General features: G+C 46.0%; 1 protein-coding gene across 2 annotated transcripts in view; it reads left to right on the plus strand.

Annotated features, from left to right (window-relative positions):
* LOC139424426 (adenylate cyclase 9) overlaps positions 1 to 21,559 on the plus strand; it is a 79,694-nt gene extending 58,135 nt beyond the window's left edge. Inside the window, exons 5-12 of one of the 2 annotated variants that reach the window (XM_071176218.1) lie at positions 1,142 to 1,359; positions 1,480 to 1,760; positions 7,652 to 7,754; positions 10,647 to 10,855; positions 11,068 to 11,227; positions 12,788 to 12,936; positions 14,679 to 14,708; positions 15,810 to 21,559. In XM_071176218.1, coding sequence (XP_071032319.1) covers positions 1,142 to 1,359; positions 1,480 to 1,760; positions 7,652 to 7,754; positions 10,647 to 10,855; positions 11,068 to 11,227; positions 12,788 to 12,936; positions 14,679 to 14,708; positions 15,810 to 17,235 — 2,576 coding nt within the window. In that variant the 3' untranslated portion in view covers positions 17,236 to 21,559. The remainder of the gene's footprint in view (positions 1 to 1,141; positions 1,360 to 1,479; positions 1,761 to 7,651; positions 7,755 to 10,646; positions 10,856 to 11,067; positions 11,228 to 12,787; positions 12,937 to 14,678; positions 14,709 to 15,809) is intronic. The other variant, XM_071176219.1, reaches the window with a different exon arrangement.
* The last annotated feature ends 475 nt before the right edge of the window (positions 21,560 to 22,034 follow it).

The following is a 22,034-nucleotide window of genomic DNA, read 5'->3' on the forward strand; positions in this document are numbered from 1 at the left end:
TGTGAGAGCAGTTAGCTAACCTATTCTAGCATTGTGTTTGAACTGTGAGAGCGGTTAGCTAACCTATTCTAGCATTGTGTTTGAACTGTGAGAGCGGTTAGCTAACCTATTCTAGCATTGTGTTTGAACTGTGAGAGCACTTGCTAGCCTAGTTAGTACAAGCCCTTAGTATAAGCTCTTTTTGAACTTGCTTAGCATTAGCCATGTTTAAAATTATGAGAGCCTTGCTAGTATTAGCTGTATATGAACTATGATACCTTTATCTAGCCCAACTAGCTCTAGCGTGTTTGAACAGGCTGATACCGGCTGGCCGTTGGCCACTTCTAGTAATCCAGTGTTTGTGTATTTCCTTGTTTGCCCCACAGCATTGTTAAAGGAAAGATGACTATGTTACAAAACTCATCATGCCAGTTGTATTTCTGCCAGCTTGAATGGCAATAGCTCAGATACACATGAAAACATTAAATTACCCCTGTAATTGATAAAACATCATTCAGAGCTGCACAAAAACTACATAACATTCAAAATAGGTGGATCTTTCCTTTAAATGGCAATTCCGCCACTTTTCAACCTCATATTCATTATCTCCAGCACAATACCAGTGTCTCTACATATGTGAAAACGGCACGTTTCACTGATCTGTGGTTAAAAAAATAAGAAGAAAGGTCATCATGCATCTCTGTGACATTATTTTTCTTTTGATGATATCATCAGATATAAACATTTTCCCATATACACTGGTATTGTGCTGGCGATGATGAAAATGAGGTTGAAAAGTGGTGGAATTGCCCTTTAACTCCGCCACTACTGTCTCTGGTGTTGTGCAAACACACTGTGATAAACCACAGCTTATATTACTGTCTCTCTCTGTCTGTCTGCAGGTCTGACTGACTGTCTATCGGCAGGTCTGACTGACCTTCTGTCGGCAGGTCTGAATCACTGACTGACTGACTAACTAACTGTCTGACTGTCGGACTGCACAGTGCAACTGCTGGGTTGATTGTGTGTGGGAGTGTGTGTGTTATGGTGGTTGTCTGTGTATTATTAAGTGTGTGTGTTATGGGGGTTGTCTGTGTATTATTAAGTGTGTGTGTTATGGTGGTTATCTGTGTATTATTAAGTGTGCGTTTCCCCTCTGCAGGGATGAAGACCTACCTGATCTCAGGGAGGAAGTTAGAGCATGCTCAGTGTGGTTGCTCTCAGGACATCCTGACCCCGTGCCCTCGCCCCCACACCTCTGCCCTCATGCCTGGGGGGGCTGCTTCCCTCTGTGTGTCCTGCACTGTGAATGGGGAGCAGACAGAGGAGGGGGCCGGACTCAATGGATGCCAGGATGAACATAAGACCAACAGCGCCAAGGTAGATCACACGCCTATCCTGGCACGCAACGATACATCCACACACACACCTACTAATAACACACACCTGCACCACACACTTATCTAACACACATCCCTCTCTCGCCTTCTTCTTCTTTAGTTTACTCCAGGCTGCAGCCCCAGGGCTCTGAATGGCATTCTCAGTCCTCCACTGGAGGACTCGGTGATGGCCAGCCAGAGCTCTCTATGTGACATGCTCCAGGAGAAAGAAAAGAAGACCAGTACGGGCACAGGGACGGGTACCAGCCTGGGTATGGGGGGTCCAGGAGGGGCGGGACCGGGGGGCACAGGCATGGACCACTCCGCCCTCATCCCGCTACGCTCCAAGAACTTCAGGGAGAAGAGTGACGTCCATTTTGTTGATGTCATCAAGGAGGACAGGTGAGGACCAGAGGGAGTATGATGGCTTTTGGCTTTACTTATGAACTGTTTTGAGTTCAGTACATCTAAATAACCTAGATCAGAGTTCAGTCATAAACCCTGACCCTGAACCAGTTTAGAGGGGCATATTAAAGTTGGGAGGTAGTAGGTGGCTTTAGTGGAATGATTGACGGTCTAAAGCTGACCCTGGACTAGTTGATAGGACTAGTTGTTATTTACTACTGCACTGTTGTTAGATACTACTGCACTGCTGTTAGATACTACTGCACTGTTGTTAGATACTACTGCACTGTTGTTAGATACTACTGCACTGCTGTTAGATACTACTGCACTGCTGTTAGATACTACTGCACTGTTGTTAGATACTACTGCACTGTTGTTAGATACTACTGCACTGCTGTTAGATACTACTGCACTGCTGTTAGATACTACTGCACTGCTGTTAGATACTACTGCACTGTTGTTAGATACTACTGCACTGTTGTTAGATACTACTGCACTGTTGTTAGATACTACTGCACTGCTATTAGATACTACTGCACTGCTGTTATTTACTACTGCACTGTTGTTAGATACTACTGCACTGTTGTTAGATACTACTGCACTGTTGTTAGATACTACTGCACTGCTGTTAGATACTACTGTACTGTTGTTAGATACTACTGCACTGCTATTAGATACTACTGCACTGCTGTTATTTACTACTGCACTGTTGTTAGGTAGTACTGCACAGCTGTTAGATACTACTGCACTGTTATTAGATGCTACTGCACTGTTTTTAGATACTACTGCACTGTTTTTAACTACTACTGCACTGTTGTTAGATAGTACTGCACTGTTGTTAGATACTACTACACTGTTGGAGATAGGAACACAAGCATACTATATACAGGGTCAGTTCCAGTACCATATTATAATGTACAGGGACACTGGATCTATAGAGGTAGATATGTATAGGGGTAAACATACTATATACAGGGTCAGTACCATATTATAATGTACAGGGATACTGGATCTATAGAGGTAGATATGTATAGGGGTAAACATACTATATACAGGGTCAGTACCATATTATAATGTACAGGGATACTGGATCTATAGAGGTAGATATGTATAGGGGTAAACATACTATATACAGGGTCAGTACCATATTATAATGTACAAGGATACTGGATCTATAGAGGTATATATGTATAGGGGTAAACATACTATATACAGGGTCAGTACCATATTATAATGTACAGGGATACTGGATCTATAGAGGTAGATATGTATAGGGGTAAACATACTATATACAGGGTCAGTACCATATTATAATGTACAGGGACACTGGATCTATAGAGGTAGATATGTATAGGGGTAAACATACTATATACAGGGTCAGTACCATATTATAATGTACAGGGACACTGGATCTATAGAGGTAGATATGTATAGGGGTAAGGTGACTAGGCATCCGGATATATGATTAACAGAGTAGTAGCAGCGTATATGAAGATTGTATGTGAGTGTGTGTGTGTGTGTATAGAGTCAGTATAGATGTGTGTGCATGTTATGTGTGTGTTGAGCGTGTCAGTGTGTGTGAGTGTGTTTATAGAGTCAGTATAGATGTGTGTGCATGTTGTGTGTATTGAGCGTGTCAGTGTGAGGGAGTGTGTATAGAGTCAGTATAGATGTGTGTGCATGTTATGTGTGTGTTGAGCGTGTGAGGGAGTGTACATTGAGACAGTATAGAGGTGTGTGTCAGTGTGAGGAAGTGTGCATTGAGACAGTATAGATGTGTGTGTTGAGTGTGTCAGTGTGAGTGAGTGTGTTTATAGAGTCAGTATAGATGTGTGTGTTGAGCGTGTCAGTGTGAGTGAGTGTGCATTGAGTCAGTATAGATGTGTGTGTTGAGCGTGTCAGTGTGAGTGAGTGTGTTTATAGAGTCAGTATAGATGTGTGTTTATAGAGTCAGTATAGATGTGTGTGTTGGGTGTGTCAGTGTGCATTGAGTCAGTATAGATGTGTGTGTTGAGCGTGTCAGTGTGAGTGAGTGTGTTTATAGAGTTAGTATAGATGTGTGTGTTGGGCGTGTCAGTGTGAGTGAGTGTGCATTGAGTCAGTATAGATGTGTGTGTTGAGCGTGTCATTGTGCGTGAGTGTGTTTATAGAGTCAGTATAGATGTGTGTGTTGAGCGTGTCAGTGTGCATTGAGACAGTATAGATGTGTGTGTTGAGCGTGTCAGTGTGAGTGAGTGTGTTTATAGAGTCAGTATACTGTAGATGTGTGTGTTGAGTGTGTCAGTGTGAGTGAGTGTGCATTGAGACAGTATAGATGTGTGTGTTGGGCGTGTCAGTGTGCATTGAGACAGTATAGATGTGTGTGTTGGGCGTGTCAGTGTGCATTGAGACAGTATAGATGTGTGTGTTGAGCGTGTCAGTGTGCGTGAGTGTGCATTGAGACAGTATAGATGTGTGTGTTGAGCGTGTCAGTGTGCATTGAGACAGTATAGATGTGTGTGTTGAGCGTGTCAGTGTGTGTCAGTGTGCATTGAGACAGTATAGATGTGTGTGTTGAGCGTGTCAGTGTGCATTGAGACAGTATAGATGTGTGTGTTGAGCGTGTCAGTGTGCATTGAGACAGTATAGATGTGTGTGTTGAGCGTGTCAGTGTCAGTGTGTTTATAGAGTCAGTATAGATGTGTGTGTTGGGCGTGTCAGTGTGCATTGAGACAGTATAGATGTGTGTGTTGAGCGTGTCAGTGTGCATTGAGACAGTATAGATGTGTGTGTTGAGCGTGTCAGTGTGCATTGAGACAGTATAGATGTGTGTGTTGGGAGTGTCAGTGTGCGTGAGTGTGCATTGAGACAGTATAGATGTGTGTGTTGAGCGTGTCAGTGTGCATTGAGACAGTATAGATGTGTGTGTTGAGCGTGTCAGTGTGAGTGAGTGTGTTTATAGAGTCAGTATAGATGTGTGTGTTGGGCGTGTCAGTGTGCATTGAGACAGTATAGATGTGTGTGTTGAGCGTGTCAGTGTGCATTGAGACAGTATAGATGTGTGTGTTGAGCGTGTCAGTGTGCATTGAGACAGTATAGATGTGTGTGTTGGGCGTGTCAGTGTGCATTGAGACAGTATAGATGTGTGTGTTGAGCGTGTCAGTGTGCATTGAGACAGTATAGATGTGTGTGTTGAGCGTGTCAGTGTGCATTGAGACAGTATAGATGTGTGTGTTGAGCGTGTCAGTGTGCATTGAGACAGTATAGATGTGTGTGTTGAGCGTGTCAGTGTGCATTGAGACAGTATAGATGTGTGTGTTGAGCGTGTCAGTGTGCATTGAGACAGTATAGATGTGTGTGTTGAGCGTGTCAGTGTGTGTCAGTGTGCATTGAGACAGTATAGATGTGTGTGTTGAGCGTGTCAGTGTGTGTCAGTGTGCATTGAGACAGTATAGATGTGTGTGTTGAGCGTGTCAGTGTGCATTGAGACAGTATAGATGTGTGTGTTGAGCATGTCAGTGTGCATTGAGACAGTATAGATGTGTGTGTTGAGCGTGTCAGTGTGTGTCAGTGTGCATTGAGACAGTATAGATGTGTGTGTTGAGCGTGTCAGTGTGTGTCAGTGTGCATTGAGACAGTATAGATGTGTGTGTTGAGCGTGTCAGTGTGTGTCAGTGTGCATTGAGACAGTATAGATGTGTGTGTTGAGCGTGTCAGTGTGTGTCAGTGTGCATTGAGTCAGTATAGATGTGTGTGTTGAGCGTGTCAGTGTGTGTCAGTGTGCATTGAGACAGTATAGATGTGTGTGTTGAGCGTGTCAGTGTGTGTCAGTGTGCATTGAGACAGTATAGATGTGTGTGTTGAGCGTGTCAGTGTGTGTCAGTGTGCATTGAGACAGTATAGATGTGTGTGTTGAGCGTGTCAGTGTGTGTCAGTGTGCATTGAGACAGTATAGATGTGTGTGTTGAGCGTGTCAGTGTGTGTCAGTGTGCATTGAGACAGTATAGATGTGTGTGTTGAGCGTGTCAGTGTGTGTCAGTGTGCATTGAGACATTATAGATGTGTGTGTTGAGCGTGTCAGTGTGTGTCAGTGTGCATTGAGACAGTATAGATGTGTGTGTTGAGCGTGTCAGTGTGTGTCAGTGTGCATTGAGACAGTATAGATGTGTGTGTTGAGCGTGTCAGTGTGTGTCAGTGTGCATTGAGTCATTATAGATGTGTGTGTTGAGCGTGTCAGTGTGTGTCAGTGTGCATTGAGACAGTATAGATGTGTGTGTTGAGCGTGTCAGTGTGTGTCAGTGTGCATTGAGACAGTATAGATGTGTGTGTTGAGCGTGTCAGTGTGCATTGAGACAGTATAGATGTGTGTGTTGAGCGTGTCAGTGTGCATTGAGACAGTATAGATGTGTGTGTTGAGCGTGTCAGTGTGTGTCAGTGTGCATTGAGACAGTATAGATGTGTGTGTTGAGCGTGTCAGTGTGTGTCAGTGTGCATTGAGACAGTATAGATGTGTGTGTTGAGCGTGTCAGTGTGTGTCAGTGTGCATTGAGACAGTATAGATGTGTGTGTTGAGCGTGTCAGTGTGTGTCAGTGTGCATTGAGTCAGTATAGATGTGTGTGTTGAGCGTGTCAGTGTGTGTCAGTGTGCATTGAGTCAGTATAGATGTGTGTGTTGAGCGTGTCAGTGTGTGTCAGTGTGCATTGAGACAGTATAGATGTGTGTGTTGAGCGTGTCAGTGTGTGTCAGTGTGCATTGAGACAGTATAGATGTGTGTGTTGAGCGTGTCAGTGTGTGTCAGTGTGCATTGAGACAGTATAGATGTGTGTGTTGAGCGTGTCAGTGTGTGTCAGTGTGCATTGAGACAGTATAGATGTGTGTGTTGAGCGTGTCAGTGTGTGTCAGTGTGCATTGAGACAGTATAGATGTGTGTGTTGAGCGTGTCAGTGTGCATTGAGTCAGTATAGATGTGTGTGTTGAGCGTGTCAGTGTGCATTGAGACAGTATAGATGTGTGTGTTGAGCGTGTCAGTGTATGTCAGTGTGCATTGAGACAGTATAGATGTGTGTGTTGAGCGTGTCAGTGTGTGTCAGTGTGCATTGAGACAGTATAGATGTGTGTGTTGAGCGTGTCAGTGTGTGTCAGTGTGCATTGAGTCAGTATAGATGTGTGTGTTGAGCGTGTCAGTGTGCATTGAGACAGTATAGATGTGTGTGTTGAGCGTGTCAGTGTGCATTGAGACAGTATAGATGTGTGTGTTGAGCGTGTCAGTGTGTGTCAGTGTGCATTGAGACAGTATAGATGTGTGTGTTGAGCGTGTCAGTGTATGTCAGTGTGTATTGAGACAGTATAGATGTGTGTGTTGAGCGTGTCAGTGTGTGTCAGTGTGCATTGAGACAGTATAGATGTGTGTGTTGAGCGTGTCAGTGTGTGTCAGTGTGCATTGAGACAGTATAGATGTGTGTGTTGAGCGTGTCAGTGTGCATTGAGACAGTGCATGAATAAAAATAACTAAAGGGTCAACTTAGACAGACAGATCGTCTGTGTAGACATTTGTTAGCTCTTCAGCAGTCTTATGGCTTGGGGATAGAAGCTGTTCAGGAGCCTGTTGGTGTCAGACTTGATACACGGGCACCGCTTGCCGTGCGGAAGCAGAGAGAACAGTCTATGGCTTGGCTGGTTTAGGATTACCAACAGTGGTGATTAGTGTTGACAGCGTATATATTTTAAGTCAGTCACTAAGGGAGGAATCCCAGTTTGAGATGCATGCACTTAACCTCGATGATCACGTAAATAATGCATAGATGTCAATGGATGATTCAAGTCATGCATGCAGAAGTCGAGTTCAAGTTTGGATTCCCCCCTAAAACCCTCTACCTGTCTTTTCCTCAATCTATTCTCCTCTTTTAAGTCTGATGAAGGACTACTTCTTCAAGCCTCCCATCAACAAGCTGAGCCTCAACTTCCTGGAGAGACCTCTGGAGACAGCCTACCGCATCAGCTACCAGGAGGAGGTACACACACACACACACACACACACACACACACACACACACACACACACACACACACACCCTCAATCCGTGTCAGTCAAAGCCGTATTGACCATACGAAGCCCCCTGCTGGTGTGTATAATATGTTTCAGTTCTAACAGTTTGACCACATTATAGTAGTAGTAATCTGAACTTTATCTCCTCTCTCTGTCCCTGTGTGGTTACCCTCTCATCCCAAGTGTCGAACCACCTCTCCCCTTCCTTTCTCCTCTCCTTCTCTCTCTGTCTCTGACTACTCTCTCCCCTCCAGGTGGAGACCCAGGCCTCGGTGCAGACCTTCTCTCTATGTCTCTGACTACTCTCCCCTCCAGGTGGAGACCCAGGCCCCGGTGCAGACCTTCTGTCTCTGACTACTCTCTCCCCTCCAGGTGGAGACCCAGGCCCCGGTGCAGACCTTCTCTCTATGTCTCTGACTACTCTCTCCCCTCCAGGTGGAGACCCAGGCCCCGGTGCAGACCTTCTGTCTCTGACTACTCTCTCCCCTCTAGGTGGAGACCCAGGCCCCGGTGCAGACCTTCTCTCTGTCTCTGACTACTCTCTCCCCTCCAGGTGGAGACCCATGCCCCGGTGCAGACCTTCTGTCTCTGACTACTCTCTCCCCTCCAGGTGGAGACCCAGGCCCCGGTGCAGACCTTCTCTCTATGTCTCTGACTACTCTCTCCCCTCCAGGTGGAGACCCAGACCCCGGTGCAGACCTTCTCTCTATGTCTCTGACTACTCTCTCCCCTCCAGGTGGAGACCCAGGCCCCGGTGCAGACCTTCTCTCTATGTCTCTGACTACTCTCTCCCCTCCAGGTGGAGACCCAGACCCCGGTGCAGACCTTCTCTCTATGTCTCTGACTACTCTCTCCCCTCCAGGTGGAGACCCAGGCCCCGGTGCAGACCTTCTCTCTATGTCTCTGACTACTCTCTCCCCTCCAGGTGGAGACCCAGGCCCCGGTGCAGACCTCTCTATGTCTCTGACTACTCTCTCCCCTCCAGGTGGAGACCCAGGCCCCGGTGCAGACCTTCTGTCTCTGACTACTCTCTCCCCTCCAGGTGGAGACCCAGGCCTCTGTGCAGACCTTCTCTCTATGTCTCTGACTACTCTCTCCCCTCCAGGTGGAGACCCAGGCCTCGGTGCAGACCTTCTCTCTATGTCTCTGACTACTCTCTCCCCTCCAGGTGGAGACCCAGGCCTCGGTGCAGACCTTCTCTCTATGTCTCTGACTACTCTCTCCCCTCCAGGTGGAGACCCAGGCCCCGGTGCAGACCTTCTCTCTATGTCTCTGACTACTCTCTCCCCTCCAGGTGGAGACCCAGGCCCCGGTGCAGACCTTCTCTCTATCTCTCTGACTACTTTCTCCCCTCCAGGTGGAGACCCAGGCCCCGGTGCAGACCTTCTCTCTATCTCTCTGACTACTCTCTCCCCTCCAGGTGGAGACCCAGGCCCCGGTGCAGACCTTCTGTCTCTGACTACTCTCTCCCCTCCAGGTGGAGACCCAGGCCCCGGTGCAGACCTTCTGTCTCTGACTACTCTCTCCCCTCCAGGTGGAGACCCAGGCCCCGGTGCAGACCTTCTGTCTCTGACTACTCTCTCCCCTCCAGGTGGAGACCCAGGCCTCGGTGCAGACCTTCTCTCTATGTCTCTGACTACTCTCTCCCCTCCAGGTGGAGACCCAGGCCCCGGTGCAGACCTTCTCTCTATGTCTCTGACAACTCTCTCCCCTCCAGGTGGAGACCCAGGCCCCGGTGCAGACCTTCTGTCTCTGACTACTCTCTCCCCTCCAGGTGGAGACCCAGGCCCCGGTGCAGACCTTCTCTCTATGTCTCTGACTACTCTCTCCCCTCCAGGTGGAGACCCAGGCCCCGGTGCAGACCTTCTCTCTGTCTCTGACTACTCTCTCCCCTCCAGGTGGAGACCCAGGCCCCGGTGCAGACCTTCTCTCTATCTCTCTGACTACTCTCTCCCCTCCAGGTGGAGACCCAGGCCCCGGTGCAGACCTTCTGTCTCTGACTACTCTCTCCCCTCCAGGTGGAGACCCAGGCCCCGGTGCAGACCTTCTCTCTATGTCTCTGACTACTCTCCCCTCCAGGTGGAGACCCAGGCCCCGGTGCAGACCTTCTGTCTCTGACTACTCTCTCCCCTCCAGGTGGAGACCCAGGCCCCGGTGCAGACCTTCTCTCTATGTCTCTGACTACTCTCTCCCCTCCAGGTGGAGACCCAGGCCCCGGTGCAGACCTTCTGTCTCTGACTACTTTCTCCCCTCCAGGTGGAGACCCAGGCCCCGGTGCAGACCTTCTCTCTATGTCTCTGACTACTCTCTCCCCTCCAGGTGGAGACCCAGGCCCCGGTGCAGACCTTCTGTCTCTGACTACTCTCTCCCCTCCAGGTGGAGACCCAGGCCCCGGTGCAGACCTTCTCTCTATGTCTCTGACTACTCTCTCCCCTCCAGGTGGAGACCCAGGCCCCGGTGCAGACCTTCTGTCTCTGACTACTCTCTCCCCTCCAGGTGGAGACCCAGGCCCCGGTGCAGACCTTCTCTCTGTCTCTGACTACTCTCTCCCCTCCAGGTGGAGACCCAGGCCCGGTGCAGACCTTCTGTCTCTGACTACTTTCTCCCCTCCAGGTGGAGACCCAGGCCCCGGTGCAGACCTTCTCTCTATGTCTCTGACTACTCTCTCCCCTCCAGATGGAGACCCAGGCCCCGGTGCAGACCTTCTCTCTATGTCTCTGACTACTCTCTCCCCTCCAGGTGGAGACCCAGGCCCCGGTGCAGACCTTCTCTCTGTCTCTGACTACTCTCTCCCCTCCAGGTGGAGACCCAGGCCCCGGTGCAGACCTTCTGTCTCTGACTACTCTCTCCCCTCCAGGTGGAGACCCAGGCCCCGGTGCAGACCTTCGCCAGCCCTACCTTCAGCTCCTTCCTGGATGTTCTCCTATCCTGCTCTGTGTTCCTCGCCCTCACCTTGGCCTGCTTCCTGGTTCCCATGGTCACCATGGAGACGCCTCCGGCAACCGTCCTGGGATTGGCTACCGCTGCTGGTCTGTTAGAGCTGGTCTCCCTCGTGCTGTCCATACGGTGAGGGATGGAGGGGGGAGATAGTGGGAGGGAGAGAGGGTGGGTAGAGTGAAAAGTGTCTGCTGGAGTTGGTCTCTCTGTTGCTATATGGAGGAATGAGAAATTAGGGAGGGATGGAGAGAGAATGAGCTGATAGGGATGTGAGTCAGTGTATCACAATGTTGTCCTTTATTGCTATTTACTTGTCCCTCCTCCCCCTCGGCCCCCTGCAGTATGACGTTCTACCTGGACAACGTGTTGAGCTGTACCCAGACCTTGCTGAGGGTGGTGTCAGGCTGGATCCCCCGTCATGTGATCGGGGCCGTGCTGGTCTCACTTCCTGCCGTGTCCGTGTTCTCACACCTCGCCTGCAGCCTCCACCTGCCCATCCAGGTAAGGAGAGATAGAGAGGGTAAAGGAGGAGGGCAGACATGGGGTTCTGGTCAGGGATCGTCAAAAGGGGTTTGAACGCTGGTCGAGATGACAGAGGGCAAATGCATTACTGCTAACAACACCTATTTACAATAAAAGGTGTTCTCAAGTGTGTGGGACTAAGTGTCAAGAGCATTGAGTTATACTTAGTCCACAGTTGTAGGACCCACTAGAAAGTGCCAGTGTTTCAGAGAGAGAAACAGTCAATGGAAAATGGAGAGGTGGAGCTTGTTTCACAGATTTTTGACATTCTCCTCCTATCAAATCCTTTATGTGGAAGAGATAGAGGTCCTAGTTTGGGCAGAGGCTAACTACACACTGCACATTGTTTTCTCTAGCCTTATTCTGAGTCCGGAGCTGCTGCCATAGGGCTCTGGTCAAAAGGTAGTGCGCTATACTACTATACCTGGCCGTGCTGCTGCTCCAGTTTTAACTGTTCTGCCTGTGATTATTATTATTTGACCATACTGGTCATTTATGAACATTTGAACATCTTGGCCATGTTCTGTTATAATCTTCACCCGGCACAGCCAGAAGAGGACTGGCCACCCCTCATAGCCTGGTTCCTCTCTAGGTTTCTTCCTAGGTTTTGGCCTTTCTAGGGAGTTTTTCCTAGCCACCGTGCTTCTACACCTGCATTGCTTGCTGTTTGGGGTTTTAGGCTGGGTTTCTGTACAGCATTTTGAGATATCAGCTGATGTACGAAGGGCTATATAAATACATTAGATTTGATTTGATTATATAGGGAATAGGGGGTGTAGAAGCGTGGGATGCACCCAAGTCATGACTGCTCACAGGTCAAGCTGGTGTGTTTTGATATCTTGTTTGGCAAGGATCCCCCATACACACACACACACACACACACACACAATAACATGGAAGAGAGAGGGGATACCTGGCAGAGAGAGAGGGGGATGGATGGATGGAGGGAGGGATGAAAGAGAGGGATGGATTGGACGAGAGTGATGAATAATATGGCAGAGAAAGAGAAGATGTGTGTGAGAGGGATAGAAGGGAGGGATGGAAGCATGGAGAGAGAGATGGAGGGATGGAAGAGAGGGATGGAAGCATGGAGAGAGAGATGGAGGGATGGAAGAGAGGGATGGAAGCATGGAGAGAGAGATGGAGGGATAGAAGGGAGGGATGGAAGCATGGAGAGAGAGATGGAGGGAGGGAAGAGAGACGTGTTAAGTTGTCATCATAAGTCTGTACTAACTACTCTACAGGGGATTCAACTATTGATGTGCGTGTGGGTGTGTGTTCACCCATGCCACTGGTGTGCATAAGGCATGTGCTCACAGGTGTGAGTGTGTTGAGGGTGTTGGTGGGGAAGTATGTTTATGTTACCATATGTAATATATTGTGTGAGTACTCTTGTGTACCAGGGTCAAGTTCCATTTCAATTCAGTCAATTTGGGAAATAACCTGAAATTCCAATTCCCGATTTCTTCTCATAGAGAAGCATTCATGAAAATTGGAATTTCAGTTTACACAAACAAATGTTGTGTGTCCTCCCTCTAGGTAACCATGTTCCTGTGCTGTGCAGTGACCATAGCCATCATCCAGTACTGTAACTTCTGCCAGCTGAGTTTCTGGATGAGATCTGCCCTGGCCACAGCTGTTGGTGTGGCTCTACTAGTGCTGCTCCACAGCCCCCTCAACAGGACAGGGTTAGTACTGCAGCCGATACGTATTTACGACCCATTCAGAACTTTAATCCAATACAAATTTTCGCGTACACATATTTTGCAGATGTTATCATGTGTGTGCAGTAATACCAGACAATACAAAACAATACACCCAAATCCACAAAATAAAAGAAAGGAATTAAGAAATATATAAATATTAGCAATCCGCATGTCTGTTCTTCTTATTGGTGTCCTTTAGTGGTGTTTTCTTTGCAGCAATTTGACCATGAAGGCCTGATTCATTCAGTCTCCTCTGAACAGTTGATGTTGAGATGTGTCTGTTACTTGAACTATTTGAGGCTGGTAACTCTAATAAACGTATTCTCTGCAGCAGAGGGAACTCTGGGTCTTCCTTTCCTGTGGCGGTCCTCATGAGAGCCAGTTAACTCTAATGAACTTATTCTCTGCAGCAGAGGGAACTCTGGGTCTTCCTTTCCTGTGGCGGTCCTCATGAGAGACACTTTCATCATAGCACTTGATAGTTTTTGCGACTGCACTTGAAGAAACTTTCAAAGTTCTTGAATGTCTTAAAGTAATAATGATCTGTCATTTCTCTTTGCTCATTTGAGCTGTTCTTGCCATAATATGGACTTTGTCTTTTACCAAATAGGGCTATCTTCTATTTACCACCCCAACCTTGTCACAACACTAATGATTGGCTCAAACCCATTAAGGAAAGAAATTCCACAAGTGAACTTTTAACAAATGCATTCCAGGTGACTGCCTCATGAAGCTGGTTGAGAGAATGCCATGAGTGTGCAAAGCTGTCATCAAGGCAAAGGGTGGCTACTTTGAAGAATCTCAAATATAAAATATATTTTGATTTGTTTAACACTCTTTTAGTTACTACATGAGGGGTGGATTATGACATGTGTTATTCATCGTTTTGACATATTCTACAATGTAGAAAATAGTAACAATAAAGAACAACCCTGGAACGAGTAGGTGTGCCCAAACTTCTGACTGGTACTGTATATGATTGTGTGTATAGGCATTATGGACAATATATGAATAGAAAAGGTGTGTAGAGCAGTAGTTATATAGGATGATCAACTAGAATACAGTATATACATATGAAGTGGGTAAAACAGGATGTTAACAGTGTTCCATGACTGTGTACATAGGGCAGCAGTCTCTAAGGTGGAGGGTAGAGTACCGGGTGGTATCCGGCTAGTATCAGTGACTAAAGTTCAGGGCAGGGTACTGGGCGGAGGCCGGCTAGTGGTGACTGTTTAACAGTCTGATGGCCTGGAGATATAAAGCTGTTTTTCAGTCTCTTTGATGCACCTGGACTGTCTCCACCTTCTAGAGGGTAGCGGGGGAAACATTACAACATTATGAAGATGTTATACCTTATGTTATAATGGTACAACTTTAAGCTATAATTACTTTATTTTTCAATTGTATAGCTTGCAGTTTATTTGCCATTAGTCAGCCGTTAGTCAGCATTTTATGACATACACAATATGCACATTAATACACAATATACCTCTCTCTCCCCTTGGCTCTTAGGCAATGTTCATATTCATCTGTTTGTGAGCCAAGTTGTGTGTGTGTTGGAGTGTGTGTGAGTGTGTTGGAATGTGTAATCACACTTGTGTTTAACTCACAGGAGTCATTCTAAGAGGTTGATATGAATTAGTCAGCCGTGTGTGTGTGCGTGTGCGTGTGCGTGTGTGTGTGTGTGTGTGTGTGTAACTGACGGGAGTCACTCTGTCTTGCAGCTCCAGTAATGACAGTTCTCCAGCGATGGGGTGAGTGTTGCCATGGAGACGCAGCATGTTGATGGATGAGTGACATTTGGGAGGGTGACGGGGGTGAAAGGGGAGAAGAGGGGCCGTCTTTCTATTTCTCCCTCTCTTCACTCTCTCCTCACACTCTCTTTTCTCTCTCCTCTCCTCTCTTTTCTCAAACTGTGAAGTATGGCTGGTGTAATCATAGCAGCTAAATGCCAGCAGCAGTGGCTATGTCTGCATCTCAAAGGCACCCTATTCCCTACTTTTGACCAGGGCCCATAGGGAATAGGGTGCCATTTGGGACAGGTTCTGTGAGTCAGACTGGCTAGCTGGTCCTATTTATACGAGCCACGGGTTAAGCTCAACTGTGGGAGAGATGCTGCAGGTAGAGGATCTCGAATAATACATAGAGCATGAAGGACCATGTTGGCCTTTTTTAACAAGAGGGAGAATGAGTTGAATTGATGCTACGATGTGTATCTTTGAGCCTATAGCCAAGTGATTTAAGTTGTGAAAGTGCTTGGCATGTATAGCGTGGTACGGTAGACACTGAATGGGTGTGGTTCATGGTAATGCAACTGCTGCGTATCGATATCAACCCCCTCCCACCTGTCTGTCTCTCGGTCTGTATGTCTGTGTCTCGGTCTGTCTCTTGGTCTGTCTGTCTCTCGGTCTGTATGTCTGTGTCTCGGTCTGTCTGTCTCTTGGTCTGTCTGTCTGTCTCTCTCTCTTTCGGTCTGTCTGTCTGTCTGTCTCTCGGTCTGTCTGTCTCTCTCTCTCGGTAGGTCTGTCTGTCTTTAGGTCTGTCTGTCTCTAGGTCTGTCTGTCTCTAGGTCTGTCTGTCTCTCTGTATGTCTTTCTGTTTGTCTTGTCTCATGACTGTCTGGCTGGCTGGCTCCGTCTGTCTACCTCTCTCTACACCCTCCCTTTTTATCTCTCTCTCGCTTTATCTCTCACATTCTCTCTCTCTGTCTACCCATCTCTCTCTACACCCTCCTTTCTTAACTCTCTTTCTTTCTTTCTCTCTCTTTCTTTCTAGCCACCACACCACTCCTTTCTCTCTCTGTCTGCCCTCATCTACCTCCTGCCCTCTTCTAATTTTCTCCTTCTCTTTTCCAGTAACCTCACCAATGAGACATGGTCCACTCCAGAACCACATCCAGACGCCATGGACCCCGTGAGACCCCTAGACCTACTGGTCCCAGAAGCAGTACTCACCTACTTCCTCCTCCTCCTATTGGTCTGGTTCCTGAACCACGAGTTTGAGGTCAGCTACCGTCTCCATTACCATGGCAACATAGAGGCCGACAAGCACCGCGTCAAGATCCAGAACATGCGGGACCAGGCCGACTGGTTGCTAGGCAACATCATCCCAATCCACGTCGCCGAGCAGCTCAAGGTGACCCAGTCGTACTCCAAAAATCACGACAACGCCGGGGTTATCTTTGCGAGTATTGTGAATTTTTCTGAATTCTACGAGGAAAGTTACGAAGGCGGGAAGGAGTGTTACCGAGTGCTCAATGAGCTCATCGGCGACTTCGACGAGTTGCTACGGAAACCGGACTTCGCCAACGTGGAGAAGATCAAGACGATCGGCGCCACGTACATGGCGGCGTCCGGGCTGAACCCTCAACAGTGCATTGACGACTCCCACCCAAACTCTAACCACCTGAGGGCGCTGTTTGACTTCGCCCTCGAGATGATGGGTGTTTTGGACGACTTCAATAAAAACATGCTAGGCTTTGGGTTTAAGCTCCGTATCGGGTTCAACCATGGTCCCCTGACAGCGGGGGTGATCGGCACTACCAAGTTGTTCTACGACATCTGGGGAGACACAGTGAACATTGCGAGTCGCATGGACTCTACAGGGGTGGAGTGTCGGGTACAGGTGAGTGAGGAGAGCCACTCGGCGCTCAGCGGAATGGGCTTAGAGTTTGACTACCGCGGTACCGTCAACGTCAAGGGCAAAGGTCAAATGAGGACCTTCCTGTATCCCAGGAGCGCTGAAAGAGGTGGGCAGCTATTGGCTGAGCCTTGGCTACAGCCACATCAATTAGTTGCTGTTTTGCCCCCGGTGAAACCTGTCCAATCACAGGCAGCCGTTGGACCCGTGGGGGAAGGGGACGCCGTTAATACGACCAAGTCTGATGCAAGTGCCAATGCGCCAGCCCCTCCTCCTTTATCCTCTTCTTACACTCCTCCCACATCCTCCTCTTCCTCCACATTCACCCCCCAAGCCTCTTCCATAGGACCTCCTGTAGTTCCTTCAGGACTAGGGCCAGAGCCAGGCCCGGCCAAGTCCTGCGGGGTGAGGGCAGATCGGGCAGAGGGGTACAGGGACGCTCCTCCAACCCCACCAGGAATCCCCCAAACTGGGGCTGGCCACCCCGCTGCTACGGGCACGGACCCTCACCCCCTTACCCTGGACCTAGACCCGGAGCTAGTACCCTGTACCTTGGCACAGCCTGAGGAAGAGGAAGAGGAGGAGGAGGAAGCGAATGAGCTGACAAAGCTCAATAAGGAGGATTTCATGTCACGCCTTTGATCCATCAAGTGCTGATCTAGGATCAGCTCCCCCTTATCCATATAATCCTATTCATTATGATTTTAAAGTCGAAACTGATCCTCGATCAGCACTCCTTTCTCTGAGCTGAGCTGAAGACAGAAGTAGCTACAGATACAGGTTTGTAGGGATGGGAGGAGTTTTTCCCCCCTAACTTATCCATTAATCACCTTTCTGAACCAAAACAGATGTTTTCACATGATGAAATGTGACTGCAGACAGAGTGACCTTTGGACATTGACTTGTAGTCAAGCAATGATGTCTCATCACTTTTCTATAGGAAGGGGGAGGGCTGTGTTGAGCACAGTTATTGTGGCACAATATAAAGCAGGGGGAGGGAGGAGGAGGAGTAGAGAAAGGGTTTTTGCTTGTTGGTGTTGAGGTTTTATTTGTCTTATGCTTTGGTTGATATGTGAAGAAGTGCCTTCAGGACAAGAACCGTTAACGAACAAGAAATGAATATGGAACAAAAACACAAAAAAGGTTGGAACAATCTTTAGCATGACTTCTTTTTTCTATTTCAAACCTCGTCTACCGATGATGCTGTGGTTCTTTTACTACAAGTTGTTTTTTCAATGCAATTTATTTAGTTATTGTATCGTTATCGTTTGTGTCATATTCAGTTTTTCACTTGATCAGTTGTAGCCTGTTCGCCTGACCGTAAAGGGAAATAAATGACGTGCCAGACAGTGGTGGATCATGGGTAAGAAGCAGGGAGTTATGGGTAGAATAAGGGAATGACAAAAAGCAGTGTTATTGGTGTTTCTGCTTTGAGACGATGGCTTAGAGTGTTTGTGATGTGCTACATAGACCCAATACTAAAGGGAAAACCAACATGGGATTTATCTTCACACTGACACTTTTTTAAGTTTAAGTTTTCAGAAGTTTAAAGAAACTTCCGTACAGCTTCTTTAAGTGGTCTGTGGAACATAACTGTCAGAACCACAGATCTCCTCACTGGGTCTCACACAACTTCTCCTAGACCTCTCCTAAATGGAAATGGCAAATTGGGATGGTAGCCCATACCAAACAGTCTTGACAGTAAGAAAACTGAACACATACGTTATAGCACTCTCAAGTAACGATTATACTCTAACAAGTATACTGAAAAAGCACAAATCTAAAAATCGTTTAAGGGAATCATAGTGTTGGAAATTAAAGGGACTATTTGGTTATATCAAAATGGGAAAACACTTAAAATCTTTAGGGATAATATGTGTTAAAAGTATGACATTCACCAAAAGGAACAGAATTCATTACAAACAGTTTATTAACATGTTATAACATGTATTAATGTGTATTGAAGTGAAAACTCAAGTTTGTATGAAGTTCTATCCATTGTGTTAGTTGCCACAGAAACAAATGATTTTGACCGACACCAGATTCAACCAATGGCTAATCACGGCTGCCTTTAGCTTTGTGTGACATGCTGGTTGGGGTGGGACGTTTAATCTTTTATCCAATCACAGCCTCTGCATGAGGGAGGCTCTACTGTATTAATGTACTTAAAATGTGCCACTTTCATCAAGTTATTATTTGGGTGCAATGCAACCTATATTTTTCAAAGTTTTCCTTTTCGAGTACATTTTTTGTAGTGCCTAAAAAATATATTTTTTGTTGAGTTAGTATGATGATGATAGCAATGATGATGATTGTATGTTTTATGAAATGATGAATCGCCTTGAGCAGTTCCAACTGCAACTCCTGTTTTGAGAAAATCAACATCTTGCTCACTTGGTTTTTTCTTTCTCTCTCTCTCTCTGACTGATTCTCTGTGAATTCTATGTGAAGGGTGGTGTGCCCAAGGTCTCTTCCGTGCTCCCTCGCTTTTCTCTTTTCTCTCACCTTGCCTTTTCCCCTCTTTTTTGCTCAAGCTTTTACTTCTGAAAGGAAGGGTCTATAGGGGATTCATCTGTAGCCCTGTCACTTTTGTGTCTTACATTTCAGACAGAAAGTAATAGGAAAATCTGTGTGTATGTGTGTATGTGTGTATGTGTGCGTGTGTGCTTTTCCCCCCAAGTCTATTTGACTAAGGAGAAAGACTGAAAGTTGAAGTTGCCCCATGGTGCTGATCAAGGGTCAGTTTTGTGTTTTAATTCCTAATGGTTGATGCTCGGACTTGGATCTGATGAGTAATCTTTTGGGATACCTCTACTCTAAACTGCAGGGAGAACCAATAAGAGCTAGTTTAAGGGTCTTTAAGTGGGCTATCAGACAAGTTATAAACATATGATACGAATCAAAGCAGATGGCCTATAACTTCAAGGTGAGTGCCCATAAAAAGATCTAGAAATAGTATTACATCGGAATTAAGTGCTATATGTTGTTCATATTATGCCAATGTACCCGTGCCAAAATTCTGAGTCTATTTAGAGTTTGGGACTTTTGTTTACCTACCACCAATATGTACTTCTAATATGTCAGTGCCTTTTATTAGACATCTTGTGTGGATGTAGTTTGGTGGCTTATTGTCAGCCTTCTTGATATTTTTATCCTCAAATGCCTTTCCACTTCCAATAACTTTGTAGCACATTCATAGGTTCTATATATCTGACTATAGCTAATAATTCGACACACACCATTTTTATATTATGAATTAAAGTACTGTGGATCTTTGTATTAAATATTTGGATATATTTTTATTTATCACACATGAAAAAAAAGCCACACTTTATCTTTCACTTCCACAGAAGCATACCGTATTTACCATCAATCGTGTATCTATCTGGTTTATGATTACTTAAGTAAGTGTTTGTGCATTGAATCACACTTGTATTTATGTTGTTAGTTAGAGTGAGGCGGAGTACAGTAGCGATTTGTATTGAGTTTGGAGTGAAAGGGCACAGTAACCAAGACTGGTATCCAAGGGACAATTTCTTTTTTAAAGGGAACTAGGCAGAACACGGAGGAGGGATATGGGCATGTCACCCTCTTACTAAAACCTTCACCAATACTGAGAAATAAAAAAGGGAATAGAAGTAAAAACGAAACTGTCTCCAACTCTGTGCTCTCTGGTAAAAAGGGAGGAATGGGCGGGAATGACTTTGACTTTGCTTGTTTGAGTCTGAAATTTTCACCACTTTGCTCTGTGTGTGTGTGTGTGTGTGTGTGTGTGTGTGTGTGTGTGTGTGTGTGCGTGTGCGTGCGCGTGTGTGTGTGTGTGTGTTTGCGTGTGTGTTTGCGTGGACATACTTATGCTTTTTGCTACCACTTCTCACCCATACACTCCCGCAATTAGTCATTGATTTCTTTCTTTGCCTCTCTTGACATTTCTAACCAACCTAAGGGTTTGTTTGTTAGCTTTCATGACATGGATAAAGCCTCCAGAAGTCTATTTTAATTGAGCCCAATTCAAAAGAATATATAATATATATGCCATTTAGCAGACACTTTTAAACAAAGTGACTTACAGTCATGCATACATTTTACATATGGGTGGTCCTGGGAATCAAACACACAATCCTGGCATTACAAGCGCTATGCCCTACCAACCAGGCCATACAGGACCCAACTAAGCCATACAGGATAATTATGCTATACAATATCTAATACGAATTGGGAGACAAAAGCCAACAACGAACAAACGAATTATTCAGTAATTAACATAAGCTTTAACAAGGATGCATGGAACAGGTAGATTAAATATATATTGTTTGAACTGAACCAGTGTCTGGGCCTGTGTTTCTTTTTACAGAAAAAGTCCTTTTACCAGGCCTTCACTCTAGTAAGTACAATTTGAATTGTTGAGAAAACATAGTTTTTCTTCTTCTTCTTCCTGTTTGGGGTGCAGGTATACTAAATATTTGTGGCTGTGTTAGCACATTCAAACTATCATCACAAGCAAAAAAAAGTGGATAATTCACTCGCGATTAAATTGCACACTCACTTTCTTTCACTGCTATGGTAAATGAACTATAGTAAATTAGCTCCATGTGTTATTTCCACACTGAGGATAACGATATTGGAAAAAGCCAAAGTGTTTTAATTTGTTGATCTGAGATGGATGTTATTGTGTTTTTTTTGCTTGTTTATATTTGCCATTTTTCAATCAGTCAGTGTGCTATTGTTTGTTTATTTGTTATTGTGCACATTAACCATAGCCAATGTATCATTTTTAAACACGATGAACATAATCTGTATACATTTGCACAAGGCCCTCACTATGTATGTACATATGCAATATGTATTTGATGTCACATTTATGATTTTGTTTCAACTTTTTGTACATGTGCCTGAGCCAGATTTTGACTTTTTGTGAAAATCGATGAACAGGAGAACACTTCCATATCAAACTGTTTTGTCGTCTGCCTGGCTGTCTGGGTGACTTTGTGAGTGATATATTACGTATGATCTTTCAAGGGCTTGTCAAAATAAGTCTTTTAGATGCTGCAAGTGCGGCTATATTTCTACCATAATTATGACAACCACCAATCCCCTGCAACTAGCATAAGTACAATAGTAAAATATTTTGGTCCTTAATTCAAGAGCCTGATGTTAATGTGGAGACCTATTAGGCTTATTAGACAGTCCAAAGTCCATCACACTGACATTGATTCAAAGAAGATGGACGTGGGGGGGGGGATCAGCATTGTGTGCCAACATACACAGGAGAGATGAGGCCAGTGGGAAGGTAGGCCTGGCAGGTAAATCAAGAAAGAAAAGTACATAAATTAAAGGATCCAAACTTTTGTTTACTTGTGTCATCTTCATTTTAGCCATATTTCATGTTAGAGAAGATTGATCAGATAGACTTCGGCCTAGCTGCGTTGATCCACATTTTA

Source organism: Oncorhynchus clarkii, chromosome 13, assembly GCF_045791955.1.
Source record: "Oncorhynchus clarkii lewisi isolate Uvic-CL-2024 chromosome 13, UVic_Ocla_1.0, whole genome shotgun sequence".
Classification (NCBI taxonomy): Eukaryota; Metazoa; Chordata; class Actinopteri; order Salmoniformes; family Salmonidae; genus Oncorhynchus; species Oncorhynchus clarkii.